The sequence below is a fragment of the Monodelphis domestica genome, chromosome 3 (genome assembly GCF_027887165.1).
Source record: "Monodelphis domestica isolate mMonDom1 chromosome 3, mMonDom1.pri, whole genome shotgun sequence".
Classification (NCBI taxonomy): Eukaryota; Metazoa; Chordata; class Mammalia; order Didelphimorphia; family Didelphidae; genus Monodelphis; species Monodelphis domestica.
The window spans coordinates 203,333,632-203,354,321 of NC_077229.1; the positions used below are offsets into that span (position 1 = coordinate 203,333,632).

The 20,690-nt window shown below is 34.6% G+C and overlaps 1 protein-coding gene across 1 annotated transcript in view; it reads right to left on the minus strand.

The window, feature by feature from the left end:
- LOC130458089 (uncharacterized) overlaps positions 1-20,000 on the minus strand; it is a 45,378-nt gene extending 25,378 nt beyond the window's left edge. Inside the window, exons 1-2 of the mRNA XM_056821052.1 lie at positions 19,793-20,000; positions 17,587-17,820 (exon numbers count right to left, since the gene is read on the minus strand). Coding sequence (XP_056677030.1) covers positions 17,587-17,820; positions 19,793-19,885 — 327 coding nt within the window. The 5' untranslated portion in view covers positions 19,886-20,000. The remainder of the gene's footprint in view (positions 1-17,586; positions 17,821-19,792) is intronic.
- Positions 20,001-20,690: the final 690 nt, after the last annotated feature.

A 20,690-nucleotide genomic window follows, 5' to 3' on the forward strand; every position in this document is an offset into this window, starting at 1 on the left:
AAGAGAGTTCATTCCAGGCATGAAGAGAAGTGTATGAAAGAGAATATAGATAAAGGACGGAATGCCATTTGTGTGAAACAGCCAGGAGGCAGTTTCACTAAACCATAGAGTGCATCAAGGGGGAAATATGTATAAGGTTGGTTTGGTAAATGCTACTTTGATACTTTGGGGACCAGTTAACTTTGGAATGCCCCAGGAAACATTTATGGTCCCTATTCCTTTGAGTTCAAGAAGCTCTAACCAATAAAAGCTCGATAGTTTATTGACCTCTAATAACTCCACCCTCTCTTTTCCTTTCCTTATCTAATTCTTCCTAAGGAAAAGGACTCCAAATTCTTCTCTACTCCATTGTCATCAAATAAGCATATAACTTTTCTTTTAGTTTTATCAGAGATTTTAATAAATCATTAAATTTACAAAGGACATATATCAAGGAAACTTGATGGCATTGCCAGCCCTGCTGTCATTCCTATCACAATCCTCTCTTCTACCTCCAACTCTCCTTGCACCCTCCCAAAAAACACACCTTTTGAAACAATTGAAGATTTAAGAGATTTGATGAAATGTGGGTGAGTATATTTAAGGACACTTGACTGAAGAGCTCCATCTGTTCTCTAAAGGTGACCTTATCAAGATTAAAAGAGAATTACTCATTTAGATAGTTATGAAGGAGAGTTTCATTTGTATTTTTTGTCAGATTATGGCTGTCATCTTCTCATGCAAATACTAACCAGCTTACAATCTTACTCAAATAAACTTCTTAAATGCTTCAGATCAGTAGACTGCCCCAAATGTCTGAGAATAGTGACTTTCAGAAAACTTTTTCAAATTTAGCCTTCTGGGATAATTAGAAGACCAAAAATATCATGCAATTGACTTCAATTTCTCACATAATTCAAGGAAGTTGTCATATCTCTATAGAGCCACCAATGCTGTTCTGGATTTTGTATATTGTTAATACTTGACTAAGTTCATTTATTCTCTGTTTCTCTGTATGCATAAATATATAAAAGAGACATAGTTTATACATATATATGTTTCTTTGTGTAAACTATGGATATATTCACAGTAGATTTTGTATCTAATAATTTAGTTAAAATGTATATGAAGAAAATTCTATATGACCTTGAATTTTTACTAGTAAGTAGTCTTTATGAATTGATTTATCAAAAAGAAAAGGAAAAATGCAATACTGGATCATGACCTTTATAAGAGAAAGACCTTCCATCCATTCCTAGATCAATATCTAGGCTAGTCTTCAAATGACAGGCATGTAATCACTACCATCCTTATTTCCTTCTCCACTTTGGATATACTTCAGTATGCATGATAATGTGAATAGAATGCATGGGCATGGAATCTGGAAGACCCAAGTACAAATATGACACCAGACATTTGCTAGCACTATGTGATTAAGTCATTTAATCTGTTTGGTCCTATTTTCTTATCTATGAAGTGGGGAACATAATAACACTTACCTCCCAAGGTTGTTGGGGGAATCAAATGAGATAATATTTGTAAAGTGTTTAGTATAGTGCTTGGTATATAGAAAGTACCATACAAATGTTAGTCTTTTTTTTTTTATTTCATGCCCTGAACTGAACAAAATATGATAGATCTGCTCTGACTATATAAAAATATGCAACACGATTCACCAAGATTATAATCTTTTTCTTTTTAAAAAATGCTAACTCTTTCCAGTAACTCATTCCTAATTTTTAATCCAAGTTTTGGACTTTGAGATTATGTCTAGCAAAGTTCAGTTACCAAAACTGACACTGCCTTCATGGTTATTCCATGAACAAGTTACTCCACCTCTCTGTTTCAGGTATTCTCTTTGGCTGTCCTCTCACTGTCTGGAACATTCTCCCTGTTCTACTCCAACTTCTGCCCTCTCTAGATTCTTCTGAATACCACTTCCATAGGAAGACTTCCTCATCTTTTCTTAATTCCAGTCTTATCTCCATTATTTCCTATTTATCCTTTAGAGCTTTTATTGTATATATTTCTGTGCATGTTATTTCCCCATAAAATGGTAAGCAACTTGAGGGACTTACCTGACTCTTTTTGTATCCCCAATATTTAGCACAGTTATTGTGTACACAGTAGGTGCTTAATAAATATTGATTGATTGATTGATATTGTAGGCAGGATTCATCTAACTGATTAATTACCTAGTACATGACAGGTACTGGACTAGTTGTAAAAAAGATCATATACACAAATAAGTAAGTTCAAAATAAATGAAAACAGTATAAGGTGCTAACAACTAGATGCATCAAGAAATGCTTCTTGTGAGAAAGGCCATTTAAGCTGAGTTTTGTGTAGGGAAATGTAAGTATCTAAAACACAGAGATCAGTTTAGGGTCTATAGAAACTATTTGGAAATCAATTCTGAAACCATATATGTTAGTTTTCCTCTGATGATCATGTTCTCTATGACTTTAAATCATTGCTAAAAATGTTGGGTAGAATGAGGTCATTGAGATATTTCTGAGGCACAGAATCTTTAAGTAGATGAAATAACATAATTACAACAACTCAGAGATAGGAAGAGTTTCATCTGTTATCAAGTTGAACCTAAACCCAAAGATCAATTTCTTCTCTGATACATGCAACAAGATGTTGTCCATTCTAATTTTGGACAGCTATGATGGTACAGATTGTTTTTTTCTTAATCCTTCATTCCTCTCATTGCTATACTCCTGCCTCTCTAGACTTCTCTTCCATCCCCCAATTATCTTCCTGTCCTGGAAATCCTAGGAGAGTTAACACTTTTAGAGATGGGAAGTCAGTCCCACAGACACTGCCCCTGGACAGTGTTGGACAATTTAGAAACTGTGATTGACCCCTGTGAAGAGGGGCAGGGACAGGAAACCACCATAAAAGCCACAAAATCCTTCAACTGGGACAGTCTTGTGAAGTTGAGACTTGTGGAGAGTGACTCTTGGAGAGTCTTCGATGGAACTTCACTGGAGAATGAAGCATGGATCCTGACTTCAACTTAGACTCAGACTCTTGTGCTGCTTTGTTGGGTGAGTGAAAAGGATAACTCCTTTCCTAGTTTCCTAAGAGACTAGCTTCCATCTTGAAGGAGGCCACATGGTTACTCACTATTGGCCCTCCTGGCTGAGGACTAGTACAGGTATTTTCTCTAACCTCTTTCAAAATTCTCTGCTTTATTGTTTCCCCTCTATTTTGGTAAATAAACTTCTGATGAGATATAATAATTTCAATGACCACATTATTTCATATAATTTAAGTCCAACCATTAAATTTAACATTTCCATTTCCCCTAATTTTTTGATGTTTTATGTGCTGCCTTCTCTCTTCAGTATCAAGCACAGTGCCTGGCATATAATAAAGACTAAATAAATGTTTATTGGCTTGACTTGAATTACAGCAAGTCTTAACCAGCATCTACAACTTCTACACATTATTCCAGGGCCAAACACAGGAAATCTAATTCCTTATAGTTCCCTATTTCTATACACTGTATAGCTTATCAATGTACTTTGTAAAATGTGGCCAGAAATATAGGGGCAGTTATTGGAAGGAGGAGAGGATAGTGATAGTGTTCCCCTTATAAAATGAAAAGAGAGACAATGCAATATTTTTAAAATGTACAAAAAGGATAGTATTAGTACTTCTTATTTAACATGTACAAAACCAAGATGCATATATCAGAGATTTATGGTTTCATTTTTTTCTATTCTGTATACATCAAGCAGTCAAATTTTTAAAAATACATCTACTTTGTTCCAGACCCTCTTCTAAGCATCAATGATACAAATGAAATAAATAAAATAATTTCTATACTCTGGTATCTCAAATTCTAACTGAGAAGACAAGGACATGTATAAATTCCACACTATGTCTTTCCCCATAGTTATTTCTATACATTGCATGTTAGCGTAAGAAATTAAATGGGAATTTGGAGGGAGAGAGTTTTGCAGAAGCCATAGATGACACATAAAAGCTATCAGATGATGGAAAAAACTCACAATTATATAACTTATGACCAAATATTTAACCCAAATTCTACAATAAGGTACTGTAAACACTCTACAAAAGAAAAAGAAAAACTTTAGATTTCTTCCTTACTACAAAAAAGAGGATCAAAAAATTTTATGTGGATTTTCCAGATCGTGGAGGTGCCATGGCTCTAACCCTGTGATGTAGAAGAGATACTTGTATATAGAAAATAAATACAGAATACATCTAAAGAGGATACTGTTTTATTTTCTTTGTTTATAGTGTATTATTGCAATTAAACATTCAAACTTGAAATAGAAAGAAACCTCAGAATTCACTAAAACATTAGATTAAGTGTTCCAGGACGCTGTATCCTTCCAAAAACAATAACCTAATAACATCAACATAACTAGACTTAGTACAGTTTACCTGGGGCACAGAGGGAACTCTGGTCATGTTATTTGAGATCTGCCTCAGGGTTAGCCTGACTAAACCACATGACCTTTTGGAACAATTTTCTTTTTGATGTTGTTGTTAATTAATTTGTTTAGTGTATAAGCTTTTCTGATTTTGTTTCTTTTCTGTTATTCAGTGTTTTCTCTTCTTATTGTAAACATCTCATGACCTTCTCTCTTCATTCTGATATACTTCTTCTCCACCATTCCCAACTGCCTATAAACCTGAACTACAATTTCAATAATTCTGCCATTTTGAAGAACACATAGTTAGCTAATCTCTTTAGAAAATATCAGGGATAAGCTTTAGAGTGCCATTTGGATGAAATGGTAGTGATACCCACACATACATTAGAAGTAAATTTCAAAGTAGTAGAAAGATATTTCTTTTTGATGTATTATGAATCCTTTTTGATGATTCGGCAGCAGTAATGGATCTACTACTACTCTTAGAGAAAGAATCCCAACAGGGAATATTTGCTTTTATGTAGATTCCAAGTGGATCTGAGCTCATTCAGTCTACTAGAATTTATTAAGAATCTGTTATGTGCCAGGCACTGTGTTAAGTGTTGAGGGTTCAATGAAAGGCAAAAAAATAGACCCTGCTCTCAAGAAGCTAACAATATAATGGGGGAGACAACATGCAAACTGTGTACAACAAGATACATACAGTATAAACGGGGAGGCATCTCAAATTAAATTTTTAAGATTAAGGAAGGCCAGGGGCAGCTAGGTATCACAGTGGATAGAGAGCCAGGCCTGGAGGTAGAAAGATTTGGTTTCAAATATGGTCTCAGATAATTATTATCTCTGTGACTTTGAACACATCACTTACCCCCAATTGCTTAGCCATTGCCACTCTTCTGTCTCAGTATCAGTTTTAAGACAGAAGGTAAAGGTTTAAGGAAAAAACAACAGGAAAAGGTTACATACAGAACATGGGACCTTATCTGACACTTGAAGGTAGCCAAGGAAGCTGAGAAGTGGAAGCAAAGAAGGAGAACATTTCATGCATTGTAAGAATAGAGAAGGGGCCCTATACAAGAGATGTTATCAGGATAGAATCAATAGGACTTTATAACATTGCATTTTGAGAAAAAGTAGACTTGGGAGTCGAGGATGACACCTAAGTTTTGAATCATTTGCAAGTGTCCACCAATTACCTGTCCATACAAGAGCAGCATACATCCTATGAAGCCTCATAAATAAGCGCTCTGTCACAGTAGAAAGTCCTCTGGGTGGGTAATCACACATAATAACAGAATCATGAATACCTACCTACTCATTCACCTGATTATAGGCAGTATCTTTTCTGTATAATGAGTCAACTTAGCTTTTTGAGGGTAACTCAACCTATGTATACATAGCCTCACATAAACCATATGCTTTTCAGACCAACAGACCAGAAAGGACCTTTGAAAGGGATCAGTCTACCTCTCTCATTTTTACAGAAGAAACTCAGGCCTGGAGAAGTTGAGAGATTTACATAAAATGACCCAGTTACTAAGTTCTAGACTTAGGATATTAGCTCCAATCATTTGACTTCAAATCCCAGAACCTTTCCCATTGCACTACATCAGTTCAGGATTCATATCTACAATCTCTGCTTTCATTATCCAGGAATGCCAGTCACCTGGGCCTGGGGAACTTTTATTCACTGAAATAGCTAAACATTCTTTTACCATGTCGTCACATTTCTGGTTATTGCCATTCCTGCTTAGCATTTTTGTTCTGTCTTCTCCCTTCTAGAGATCATTCTCCTTGGTAATTAAAAAATGAAGCAAAATATGAATATAATAGTTTTACTTTATCATTTGTTTCCATTGTCCTAGCAATTCCAAGCAGTGGCTGCATTCCTTCCTGTTCCTCTTCTTCTCCACCACAATTTAAAGACTTTGTTTGTTTTCAAGTATAGACTTCTTAGCATGATTCTTTCAAGACTATTCCATTCCTCTTTGTTTATCCAATGATATGTCCTTGCTTCAATCTTTGGTATATATAATTTTGAAATTGGCATTGGTTGATGAGTTCTTTTTGAGCTACATTGATCTCTTAAGATCTCTCCCTTTTTCTTGTATGAGAGAAGCATTTCTTATTCTATGATCAGAATGTCATTTTTGAGACCATCCAATATCTCTGGAGTCACTTCTCTTTAAGAGTTTCAAGCTATTGGTTCCAGATTTTATTGACTTGGAATGTTTTGAAATTAAATCTTTTCTACAACAAATATAATACATTATCACCAAATAGGATTTATACCAACAATGAATGAATGGTTTAATATAAGGAAAACAATCAATATAATTGATAATGTCACTAACAAAATATAATAAAAACCATATTATTATATCAACAGATAAAGGAAAAGTCTTTAACAAAAATACAATACTCATTCCTATTAAAAAAGCACTTGAAAGAATAGGTTAAAAAAGTAGGTATAAATAGATATGTATTTTTCTTAAAATTATATGAGCTATCTACCTAAAACCATCAGCAAGTATTATTTGTAATGGAGAAAAGCTAGAAGCCTTCCTAATTAGATCAGGAGTGAAACAAGGATGACTATTATTACCAATATTATCTAACATATTAATAGAAATGTTAGCAAAAGCAATAAGAGAAGAAAAAGAAATTGAAGGAATCAGAATGGTAAAGAGGTGTTAAAACTCTGTAGACAACATGATGGTATATGTGGAAAATCTTGGCAATTCAACTAAAAAGTTAGTTGAAACTATCAATAATTTTAGCAAAGTTGCATGATATAAAACAAATACACATAAATAATCAGAATTTTTACATATAACTAACAAAATGTATCAAGAAGAAACAGAAATTCCATTTAAAATCATCACAGATAGAATAAAACACTGGGGAGTATACCTTCCAAATCAAATGTAGGAATTACGTCAACACAATTATAAAACACTTTTTACACATAAAAAAATCAGATTTAAATAACTGGAGAAATATTCCTTGTTCATTGGTGAGCAGATCCAATATAATTAAAATGACAATTGTACCTAAAGTTATCCCAACTAAGGTACCCCCAAAAACTATTTCATTGAGTTAGAAAAAATAATAAAATTCAAGTGGACGAATAAAAGATCAAGAATAACAAAGGAACTAATGGAAATAAAATGTAAAGGAAGAAGGTGTAGCAATACCAGATTTTTGTATCATGAAGCGGTAATTATCAAAACTATATAATTTTGGCTAAGAAATAGAAAGATCAATGGAACTGAAATAAAATAAGTAAACTGACTGGAAACTATTACTTGTTGAAATGGAGAAAGTAAACTGAGGGGAAACTGATACTGCAGCAATGACTGTGTTCTCTGGCTGGCTGTGTCTAGAGAAGGCTGCCTATAGGAACCTAAACCTGCTTATTGGTAATGGAGGTAGAATGAGGGATGCCACACACAGGGATACTGGTACACAGGAGAACTACTTATAAAGGAATGCCCTGGGGTTTACTCTGGGGTTTGCCTGCTGATCCCTACTGATTGCTGATGGATCAATCTACTTCCTAACCTCCTTCCTCACTCACTTCCTCCCTTAACCAACCTCTCCCTTTTGCCTCCCTCACCTTCCAAATCTTCTTGAAGCCTTTGCTTCTTCCCTCCCTGCTAAATGAACTATAAAGATACTCCAGTTGCTTTCTCAGTCAAGGGATTTATTGGGATAACAGGATGGGAAACTGAGGTAAGAGGGATGAGGATTTCCCTAAACTATAGGGATAATTTTAGAAAGGTTTGAGGAGGTATTCCAGTCACAAACTGTGACTCTGAGACAGTTAGGGAGATGGAGGACAACTGTTTGAATCTTCTTTCTTCTTCACCAATCAGCCAGGTCTCTCAGCTTAAGCCCAGAAAGAAACAAAGTTCAAAATCTCTCCTTTTCTCCTGGCCAGCTCAACTCTCAAAGAGATCATCACCAACTCAAAATCTTCTTCCTTGGACAGCTTCCACTGCTCAGAGCCAGAGAAACCCAAAAAACCAAATCAGCTTCACAAAGGTCTTTCAGCCAGAATCAAACTTCCAGGGAGTGAGAGAGTGACTTCCAGTCAGAGACACAGAGACCAAAAGCCAAGTCAGGCCCGCCCCAAACCTCCCACCCTTTACCCCCACCAGGGTCCTTTCAGCCAGTTTCAAACCTTCAAGGAAAAAGAGTGACTTCCAGTCGGAGACAAAGTCCCCTCCCCCCTGTCAGCTTAAACTGCCATCAACCAGGACATTCCATTGGAATCCTGGTTCTTGCATCTTGGTCCACAAGTCCTACAAAACCTCTCTCTCTTCATGTCTCTATCACAGAACAGAACTGGTAAAATTTGCTGGGGTAAGTGGAGGCTAGTTTGGCAGAAAGTAGATACAGATCAGTATCTTATACCATTCACTAAGAAATGATCAAACTAGATACATAATCTAGACTGTAATAATTTAAATTGGTTGCCAAATATAATAGTTAAAAATTCAGTTTGACAAACATAATAATGGTTAAAAAAATTGTTGTGGTTGCTGTTTATAAAAATTAAAATTAAACAATGAACCAATAGACTGTTAGTAGATTTATTTGCAGTAAGGTAGAGATATTAAAGTGGGAAATATAAGGAGGAGGTAAAAAATATCACACCTGTTAGGGTGTGAACTTTCTTTGTTAGTGACCTACTAAGTGTTAAATAGGGATACTTAACTTGATTGATTGATTAACTTAAAATAGACAAAGAGAATAAAAATTACCTTTCACAAGACATAAAAGGGGATATCATTGAACATTAGAACAAGGAACATACTCCTATCATCTTTATGTATAGAAGAATTTATGAGTCAACGAAAGATGAAGAGCATTGTAAAGTGCAAAATGAATAATTTTAGTATATTAAATTGAAAAGCTTTTGTAAAAATAAAACAAATACTGTTAAGATTAGAAGAATCTTGGAAAGAACTACAAGAAAATAATGAACAGTGAAATGAATATGAATAGAACCAGGAGAGCATTATACACAGTCATTGAATCAATGATGGAAGAATAAACTGTGAATGTTACCTCCAGAAAGGGAAAAGAAAGGTGAAACATGAAAATTAATTTATATGTATATGTTGGGATCCCTGACAATTTGTGATGCAGCAAAGGTGGGGAGAAGCTGAGATACTGGTAGATGGGATTTGTTATGTAGATATGAAGAAAGGTAAGCTAAACATATAGATTTGTGATTTTATACTATCTTCTTTGTATATGAAAATACTTGTTTTGCTTGGTTTTCATAAAATTTTGAATAATAAAAAGGGAAAATCTGCTCTTGAAATATAGAATATCTATCAAAGTATAGTTAGTATTCTTCCTTCCTTAACAATTATGAATGGTAAAATAAAATCACCACTTCTTTGATAGGTTCCTGTCATTTCTACCAACTATGATCTCCTCGTTGGTTGAACTCAGGATCAGGACATTGATCCTCCTTTTTGTATGCACTATGTTCTGAAAAAAGCTATCATACATACAAATATCATCTAAGAATAGATAGCAATTATTCACTCCTAGATGTTCATGTGTTACTTGTGCTTATGATTAATAAATAGTAATTGTAAAAAGTAGTGATCATAAAAGAAACTTGAGAGTTAAGGAAGAAGAATTGAATGGGCTCCAGAAACAATTTTCTTCAAGATTTCAGCTCAATTACTTAATGCTGATTTTAATAATAGTAATAATAATAATATAATTTAATTAATAATTTAAAGTACAAAAGAACTATATAAATATTTATTTTTTTCATCATAACATACCTGAGATAGAGATGCAATTATTATCTCCATTTTCTAGATGAGGAAACTGAGGCATGAAGAAATTAATTTCCCTAGGTGTATTAAGGCTGAATTTGAACTCAGGTCTTCATGACTCCAGGTCTAGCACTTTAAACTGGTCTGGTTTCTATTCTTGTATACAATCACAACTAACTTCTGGCTCCACATCAAATGATGGGTATAAATATGGAAAAATTAAGCAGTTAACTATGAAGAATTCAACAAGAATATGAAAATGGCAATGATTGAATCATTCACAAGTCCACTTAATTTAGAAAGAGCCTTTGATCCTACTATTCCCAAAAAAATTTCCTAGCACCATAGATTTGTGAAAGGGAATTTGGACATCACTTAAGCTACCACCAATAACAATTTATAGATAAGAAAACTAAGGTCTAGAGAGTGACTGGTCCAGTGTTACACAAGTAAGAGAGAAGAGATAGGATTTGAATCTGGATTATCTTACTCCAAATTTAGTACTGTCTCCATTTCATTCTGCAAAATAATCTTTTATCTTTTATATTTATTTTATATATCCTAGCTAAAATAATAATTTTATTCCATTCATAAATGTCTACATAATATAGCTACAATTACCAGCTCGCATAGATACTGTCACATATATAACTAGAATTAAATGTAGAGCCTAAATTGGAAGAAGGTGCCCCAAAAAGTCATTTCCAAAAATTTCAGAGAATCAGCAGATCTGACAAAAAAAAATTCATAACAAAAAGTTAGTTTGTTACCACCAATGTGTCTCCTTATCACTTCCTTCAGTGTGACCAGTAGCCTCAGAAACAATAAGAAACCAACCCTGTGGTATCTAATACTCATATTTCAACAGAATGCTGGAATCTTTTGGTAATAGATGCTGTGAATTGAAATAGAAATGTTAATCTGTGTGACACTGTTTCTTGTTGTAATATGACTGGATGCACTATGGCTTGAGACTAGAGAAAGCTGCTGCTAGTATGGGGACACACCTGAGGGTTGCCTGGTTACAATGGTGGAGATAGAAGTACTACAGAGATAGAAAGCGATGTTGCCACAGGGGAATGCTCTGGGGTCTGCCTACTGATCCCTATGTGAAGGCTAATGGATCAATCTCTTTCCTAAACTCCTCCTCCCTTCACTCCCAAATCCCACACACTCCCTCACCCCCTTCCCTTCTTCCAGCTTCTCCCTCCCAGTTTCTTCTTGAAGCTTGTGGCTTTGCCCCTCCCCCCCAATGGGCTATGAAGATACTCTTGTTTTCTTCCTCAGGTAAGGGGTTTATTGGGAAAAAACAGGATGGGAAATTGAGGAAAGAGGGATGAGGTTTTCCCTAATCTATAATGAGAATTTGAGGGTTTGGGGAAATCAGTCCAGTCACAACTGTGACAGGGGGACAGTTAGAGACAACTGTTTAAAATCTTCTTTCTTCTTCACAAAGCCAGCAAGGTCACTCAGCCTAATTTCAGAAGCCCCCCTCAAGGGTCCTTCAGACTAGGACAAATCTAACAAGATTAGTTCTCAGCTTCTTCTCCCTACAGTCAGGCTTGTCTCCTTTGATCAGAAAATACTCAGAGAGCCAAAGTCTCCCTTCTTGGTCAGTCCACCCCCAGAGAGAGCAGAGGTTTCTCCTTTGGTGAGATAGCCCAAAGCCAAGCCAGCCCCACAAGGGTCCTTCAGTCAGCTTCAACTGCCTCTCCTCCTGGGAACATTCCATTTGGAACCTTCCTCTTGATTGACAGACAGGTCCCCGGCCTTGTTTCTTGCATCTTGGTTTGTCCTGCAAAACCTCTGTCTCTTCAAGTCTCTACCACAGAATGTTATGAAATTTTAAATCAACCCTCAAGTCAAGCAGGATGAAATATGTTGCTTTGGGGCACAGTGAATATATATGCCCCAGCCCAGTATTTATATTTTAGTAAGTGCATTATTTTTCATTTTAGTCATAACCTATACTTTCTTTATATAAGAAGAAACAGGTTTCTTCTTTAGATGATTAGAACACACAGAAAAAAAGTCTATCACCATTCTGTAACATTTATATCATCCTTAATGTAGATAGTATAATGTTTAAAGGCAAAATATAATTACTATCCCCAGTAAAGAACAACAAGCAAAATGAAAAATCAGAGTACTGTCTATAGCTCTATTGTCAAATCACAGAAGAGTATGCTGAAGGAAAGAAATGAGAATCCTTCATTATAGCAATATAGACAAAAATCACAGTTCATGATTTTGCTAATTATAAGCAGATCCCAATTAGTGCAGAATTAGTAAGTGCATTATTTTAATTCAAACTATATGATTCCTTTGAGTGAGACTCAATTACTATATTTCACATAATTATAGCTTCAAATAATACAAATTCAACCTGTGATTGCATCAAGGGTTCATTATTATCACTAATCAGAATTTAGTTACCTACTACTTTGCCATAAATATTAACTGCTATTCATAACCATGAATTAACAATCTCACATGGCTTTAATAAAGGATACAGTCATCCCTCACTATATCACAATTCATTTATCATGGCTTCAAGGTATCATCGGTTTAATATATATATATATATATATATATAAATTCTGTATTGTGTTTTCATTATATCATGGGATTTTGTGAATGAATACTATTAAAGGGATTTTCTTAATCTCTCCCTCTGTCTCTTTAAGAGACAGGAGAGCAGGATTTCTAAGTAGAGCAGAATTGATAGGGGTCAGTGAGCCAGAGCTGATGATTCTGTTACCAAGGAGACAAGGGTGGAGATAAGGAAGGAATCAGTTGGCAGTTAGGTCTTTTGCTTCTGGATTTTGTAAGAGCAAGAGATCTGTCTCTTAGTCAAGGGATACTGGAAGTTTGCTACTGACAGTTGGTTGGTAGAAACAGATTTTAAAGAGATCATGGGTGGTAGCTATTGATTTATTAGTGTAAGATAGGTAGTTAGTGAATCAGTTTTTAGATAATGTAGGTTAGATAGGCCTGGTCTTGCCAGGCAAGAAGAACCTGTCCTCAGAAGACAGAAGTAGAATTTTAGAAATTTTAGTTAGTATTAGGAATTTAGTTATAGTTATAGGGTATTAGAATAATAATCTCTCTTTTCTACCTTTCTATTTTCTATATATACTTCTCAAATTAAACTAAGTGTTTTATTCAACTGCTCTCCTCATTTTTGTCAAGCTCCTACCAGTTTAACCCTTACAATATGTGCTGTATACAATTGAAATACAGTACACCATTATTACTTGCACAAGTTTACCAACATGAGATTGTACATGGCACACTATTGGCTGATGGAATTAAATGGGACCAACCACAGTGCTGTATTCTGTATCCTTGGTGCTAATTGACTCAATGTTTATAAGAATGTAGAAAAGGTTAATGAGTGTGGAAAAGATTTATAGGAGAGTAGGGAAGGGTATATAAAGCCTTAAAATATATATAAATAATAAAATAAATATAATGTCTCTACTTCACAGATTTTTCATCTATAATGGGGGTCTCTAGAACATAATTCCTGTGATAGGTGAGGGATATATGTATATGTAAAATATGAGCAATTAGGTGGCACAGTGGTAGAATGCCAGGAATGGCACTTCTTAAGTTCAAATCTGTCCTTAGACACTTAACAGCAGTGAGAAGCTTGGTAAGTTATCCTTTTGGCCTCAGTTTTATCATCTGTAAAATGAGCTGGAGAACGCAATGGCAAACTACTTAATATTTTTGCCAAGAAAACTCAAACCGTGGTCACAAAGAGTCAGATTTAATTGAAAACAACTGAACAACAACAAATATATATGTATATATATATATATAATGTAACCTCTATGAATTGCATTTTATACATACACCTATGTCTACGTACATGGGAGTATTTGTGTAACTACTCTCATTGTCCATAAATACTACTACATGGAATGACTAGGTCATACAACCATCAGTTTACAGCAAGTCTTTAGCAGAGTGACTGACAGGGAGAATTGGCTGCTTAGGATGAAATACTCAACATGACTGGCTAGAACCCAGTGGAATGAATAGGATTTTGAGTAACAGGATTTATATTCTAAAACAAATAATCACAACCAGCTTCCCTTTCCTGTCTGCCAGAGTCTGCTATGATTTTGCTTTATTTTAGAACTTTTCCTTTTCTTTTCCTTTATTACTGATTATACAATATTGTAGTTGGTTTCTTAAGGGATCTTGTATTTTGCCAGGTATTATCAAGGGATAACTCTTATTCAATGACATTTTGTCAGGTGGCTAAAGAATAAATTTTCCTTGACTGTGACAGGAGGTAATTATTTTGTCTGTTCCTGACATAAGAGAAGGAAATTTGGGCTTATTTTTTCAACATTTTTCTGAGATTTTTGTTTGTTCATGTTTTTCAGAAAAAAAAAAACTCTTTTATTGTCTGAGGAATTGTTGGCTTCTATTACTCACAGAGAAGTTCAAACAATTTCCCGGACACTTTTTCAGCTTTTTTGTTATATCTTCCAGGATTTCTCACAATTGACCACTCGCTAAATTTACATCTTTACTCTTCAGGAAAATAAAAAACAACTTCTGAAAGTTCTAGAGTGTGGTGAAGGGTAGGATGATAGCTATCTATGTAAGATTCCTAGGATTTCTAAATAGTCTTAGTCAAGAAATGGAAGGAGAGACTTGGGAATATGCATCTTAACCCGATGCTTGAAAACCCCCTTTACACCTCTCATAAATTCAGATTTGGTCCTATTACTGCCTCACAACCCCTGCTCATCCAAGTACTCTTTGGAATTAGTTTCCAGAAAACGTGGTGAGAATATCAATGTCCTTATCCACAGAAAAGTCTAGACATTATGAAATAGCCCTAAAAGTGTATTCTTGATAATGACAAATATAGTCATTAAGAGTTTGAAGTATGAGATCTCAAGAAGAAATTCTTTGTGAAGCTCCAGACACCCTTAGTTATATGATCCAGAAGTAAGTTTATATAACAAAAGATACTTCATCTATAAAATGGAAAAGCCTCTCCAATAGACATTTAGTTTTATCTCTTTTAAATAATACCTAGTATAGTAGTCGTACCCTATGCATATTTCTTAATAGTAACATTCCAAATGGAATTTTCATTTGAATGACAGATGATTCATCCCCAGTTTTTGTCCTTTGCATGCTTCTTCCACAATTTATATAACTTTTCATTCAATTAGCTAATCAGTTCCATACAAACAAGTATTATTTAAGCATTTAAAATAATATTAGTGTCACAGTAAAGTTTTGAATCATTCCATGTTCAACTGGCTTTCCAAATTATCTTCTACAAAAAAAAACTGTTACTCTCAATAAAGCATTATTATAATGTTTTTAATAACATTGATAATGGGGATTCTATTCCATAGAGTAGAAAATGCAGTAAAATATAAGATATTCTGATTCAGTTTTAAGTTCCAGTTCTTTCACTAATTAGCTATGTGACCTTGGACAACTCATTTCAATTCCTTGAATTGAATGATTTTATGGCCCTTTCCATTGACAAATTCTGGGAACTGAAAACTTTTCAGACATATAAGAGGTAAAATACAAAACCCTGATAATATAGACTAATTATAGACTATTTAAAGACTAATAGCTTATTATTTCCAGGACTACTTTTCAAAACTGCAAGGGCTTTTTCAAGTTTTTAGAAAATCACCCTCTTTAACCCATTTAAAAAATCTATAAGTACAATCTATCAACTAAATATACAGTAACCTCCAAATGAAAATTAAACATTATAGAATTAACAAGAATAATTAATAGTAGATTACTTCATAATTTTTTAAGTCCAAAAAATCATCCTTTGCCTCTTTGTGATAATGATCCCATTTGAGTTAATTATAGAAGACAGTCAGAATTAAAGAATTTTAAAGAAATCAAGCTTTCACTACTTACAAGCATGTATAATAAAACAAACTACCAAATAAGTTTTGGCATGTATAAGTTCTGCTGGATTTATTTTAAAGGTGAAAGGATTCCATTGTCATTTAGCATATTAATTACATCTTCGAAATGAAAATTACTGAGGTATTTTGAGGCAGTTTATCTTTTCCTAGGTCAAGTATTTATTCAACAATTACACCATGAATTTGTTTGCCAAATATTTTCTTATCATAGAATGTACATGTAAACGTAGGCACCTCCGCCCTCCAAATGAACTATTTGTTCTTGTGTTCAGTACTATCTGACTTTTCATGACCTCATGGACTTATATCCATGAGATTTTCTTTGCAAAGATATTGGAAGAGTTGTTTTATTTATCTACTACAAAATTATTACAGTTTTCAAAATAATGAACTCCAAACAAAAAATAATGAATTACTGTTTTAAAATATTTCCTATGTAGATTTCTAACAAATTCTCTAACCAGGGAATATTAAAAACAGAAGTAGGAATGCATTCTGAGGAAGAGAGACAGTCTGTTTATGTTCTCAGAGAAGACAGATGGTGGATACTGTGTGTGGAACACCAAACTGGCTACTTTGCTCAGATAGCAGGGTGTGAGGAAGGGAGAAAAGGGTAAGAAGAATGGGAAGGGAAAAGGGGAACAAGTTGTGGAGAGCTTTGAATGTCAAACAAGAGAGTTAATATTTAATCACCAAGGCAAAAGAGATAACTGGAATTTGAAATTTTACTTTCTAGGAACCTCCTAAAATGACCCAATCCATCTTCCTTCTGGAAATATATAGAAAATAAAACTAACAAATTCAAATTAGTAGTTTTATATCTAAATATATGTGCATATATGTATATGTGTTGTATATGTGTGTATATATGCATTTATGTTTTGTGTCTAAATATATAGATGTACATATACAGAGTACACATATAAACATATTCAGATATGTAGATATATGAATATGTGTATATAATCCATATAGAGGAATTTTATGCTTAGATACATATGCACACACACACACACACACACACACACACACACACACACACACTCACTCACTCACACTCAAGTCAGAAAGACCTGGTTTCAAATCCAACATCAGACACTTACTAGCTATGTGAACCCAGACAAGCTGCTTAAGTTCTGTTTGCCTCTGTTTCCCTATCTGTCAAATGAAGATAATAATAGCACTTACTTTGCAAGATTTGAGGATTAAATGAGAAGATAATTATAAAGCACTTAGTCCACTGCCTAGCTCATAGAAGGCACTATAAGAATATTCATTATTGGTTTTGTTTTTGTATATATGTATATTCATATATACATATTTTACATGACATGTATCTATGTATATATACATTACCTCAATTTTTTAGATGAGAAAATTGAAGATTAGAAAAGTTAAGTGAATTTAACCTTTAAGGGAAAGACTGCATCTAGAGACTTTGCTTACCATCTGTAGGTTTTGGTTGAAATACATTCCCACATCATAAAAGTTTCCATCATGACTGATGGGTTGCATTCCATTTTTCAGTTGTTCTGTTTTAGAACAATGAAGGACAGGATTTCCAAGTTGGTTGAGTAAAGAAACCTTAATGAAGTAAGAGCCTTTAGGCACTTTGTCTTTAATTCCTCTCAAGCACTTTAACTGGATTTGAATATGATGAGGTGCCTGGGATCTCCTCTCCTAAATAAAAGACACAGTTATTGGATTTTGCAAGAGTCTAATTTGACCATACAATTTATTACTCAAAAAGAACCCCAACAAGTCCTGTCATTAGAAATGATAAGTAATGAAGACATTTGAGATATAATTAAGGAGTCAAAAGACACACTTGTAGATTATAAGTGAAGGAAAAAGTTTAGTCCCTTTTTCCTGCTTATATGCTAACCAACTCGGACTCCAAAAGTCATTAGTTTGCTCTAATAAGACAGAATTCTTGGGAAATCAACACTTCTAAAAAACCCAGCATGCCTTCAAAGACATGGATGATGGGTGACATGACCACTAAGCTTCAGGCACATAGCTGGAAACATGGCAGCCATCGCCTATTACAATAATTATAAGTCCTGCCAAGGTGATTAGTGCTTATAGCACAGGGCAAATTTGTACCTCACCTTATCAGATAATTTAATATTCTTCTAAAAATGCAGTAAGTCGATATGCCCTATAGGGATCAAGGGGGAGAGTAGGAGGAGGGAAAACATTTATATCTGCCTGATACAAAAGCTTGTAAGCACAAAATGCTAGGCATGAAGCATATGTATCAAAATATACTTTATTGGATATTTGAGCTACTCTGTTAACATTTTGCTGAGACAAATAGGCCATAATTGTATTTGTGAGAGTAGCGAGAGAGGTATACAAATAGATGAAGCTTTTATTAGACTAATATTGTTGTAGATAATCAAACCAAAACTCATTTGAGATTGTAAAATTACCCAGATGTCTTTAAATCACATTTTCTACATTTAATCCCTTCACAATGACATGACCTGAAAGAATCCCTCTATCACTTCATGCTTTTAATATGAGCCAAAATATTTCATTTGGGGAATGAGATTTCTCCCTTGACCACCACAGTTAGCAACCCTACCCATTAACCTACAACAGACAATAATCTCTTTTTTAATCCTGCCAGGGATATATTTTGGAAGCGATAATATGCATTTCCATATAGATAGATGGCTTCTGGAATGAAATCAAGAAGTTCAGTAAACAGTTAAAGTTGTTCAACTTCTTTTGTTTTCCATACAAACTATACTTAACAACTAATTGGAATGACAATTATTTTCCATTTAATTAGAAAATCTTAATTAACAATGAAGACTTAACCTTGATATTTTGGTTTCCAAAGTATATATATAAAAAAATTAACATCATGTGAATAAATAAGACAATCTTTTTAAACCTCAAGGCAGGATTACTGATGCAGGCAGACTTAGTTATTAAACACATTCTAAATTAAACGCCTCTATGAATTTTATACTGAAATATATTTTGATAGTTTTGCATGCCAAATGTGACATTTTGTATTTGAGATTCATCTTCTGCAGTAATTTTGGAAATGTCATACAAACAAAGATTTTGTCATTTACCAATGGAATTACTATGCATGGCCGGTTAGCCATCTCTTTTCTGGCTCTTCTGGTTGTTTCAAGTCAGCAAGCCATAAAAAATCTTTATCTCTCTGAAACACAGCAATTTGGAAGATAATGGAATGGTGACTGGGGGGCAGAAACGCCAGTCTGAGGAATTATACCACAATCTCTCTTGCATTTACAACCTTCCTCAAAGCGAGTGTCAGTGGAGGAGGGAAAGGAGACAGAAGATTCATCACATCTCAAGACTTGTCTCATTTGCATGGTGGCATGGCTGTCTCCTTGCCTCCTTCAAGACTTCTTTTGGATAAACTGACAAACTCTTAGGAAGAACTCTAGTCCTAATGGCTTTAGACATTCTGCTTAAGCACATTTTTCTGCTGGGGGAAAAAACAAACAAACATATCTTAAGATCTGCTAAAGTCCTTTGTATGAAAGCTGCAAAGAAGTGGAGGTTAGGAGCAGAAATGACAACGCACAAGCCAATCGATATAATTGATCCCATCCTTTATCATTTTGCATCAGAGGGGGGAAAGATCAGTTGTAGAGAGCCTCACCTCACAGCAAGATCCTGACATTCTCTTTGATTCAACAGGCACATCCATAGGATTGCCAAAAGTGGCCACTGTTTCCTTTTTACAGATGTTCATCGATTGACTTATCCCTCTGCATCCGTTACAGACAAAAAAGAAGGGAGAGGTGAAAACTTGACAGTGGAGTACAATGAAAAGTGTTTGCCTTTGAAGTGATAAGACTAGTTATAAGACTAATACATCACTCTAGGGCTGTTGCTTATTGCAATCCAAGAAGCAAATTGGAGGTAAAAGGCAAAAGACATTAAGCACAGTTGCTCCCTTAACAATAAGGCTAAGGCTTGCTTGCTGCCTGTTGACTTCCTATTGTATCATGGTGCCCAGTGCTTTTGGAAATAACTCAGATGATTCTTTGGTACTTTGACTAAAATTTGCCAGAACATAAAACACTTAAACTCACAAATGGTTACAGTTGAGAAAGTCTCCTTAGAACTCATCTGATCTAACATCCTGGTTTTGCAGATGAAGAAACTTGTCCAAGGTCATGTGGGCAAGTGGCAGGAAATGCTTTTTTCCAACAGATTTGATGTGAGCATCCTGTTTGTTTTTTATTTCTTTGGACCAGAATTGGAAAGAAAATCCAATTGTCAATGCAAAGCATCACCTGTTCTATAACTTATGAGTACTACCCGGGGCACTGAAAAGTTGTGACTTGCTGGAAGGTTATCATAGGGCAGTTGTGTCAGAAGTGAACCTTAAGCCATACTTTTCTGCCTCCAAGGTTGTCCTTCTATCTGTGGCCTCCCTTTTGAATCATAAAGGTCAGTTAAAGGAACATTTGAAAATAATCATTGAAATGGATGAGTAGCTCATAGGACTAAATTTTTCTCTTAATGTAATAGCCAGAGTGTGAGATTAATTC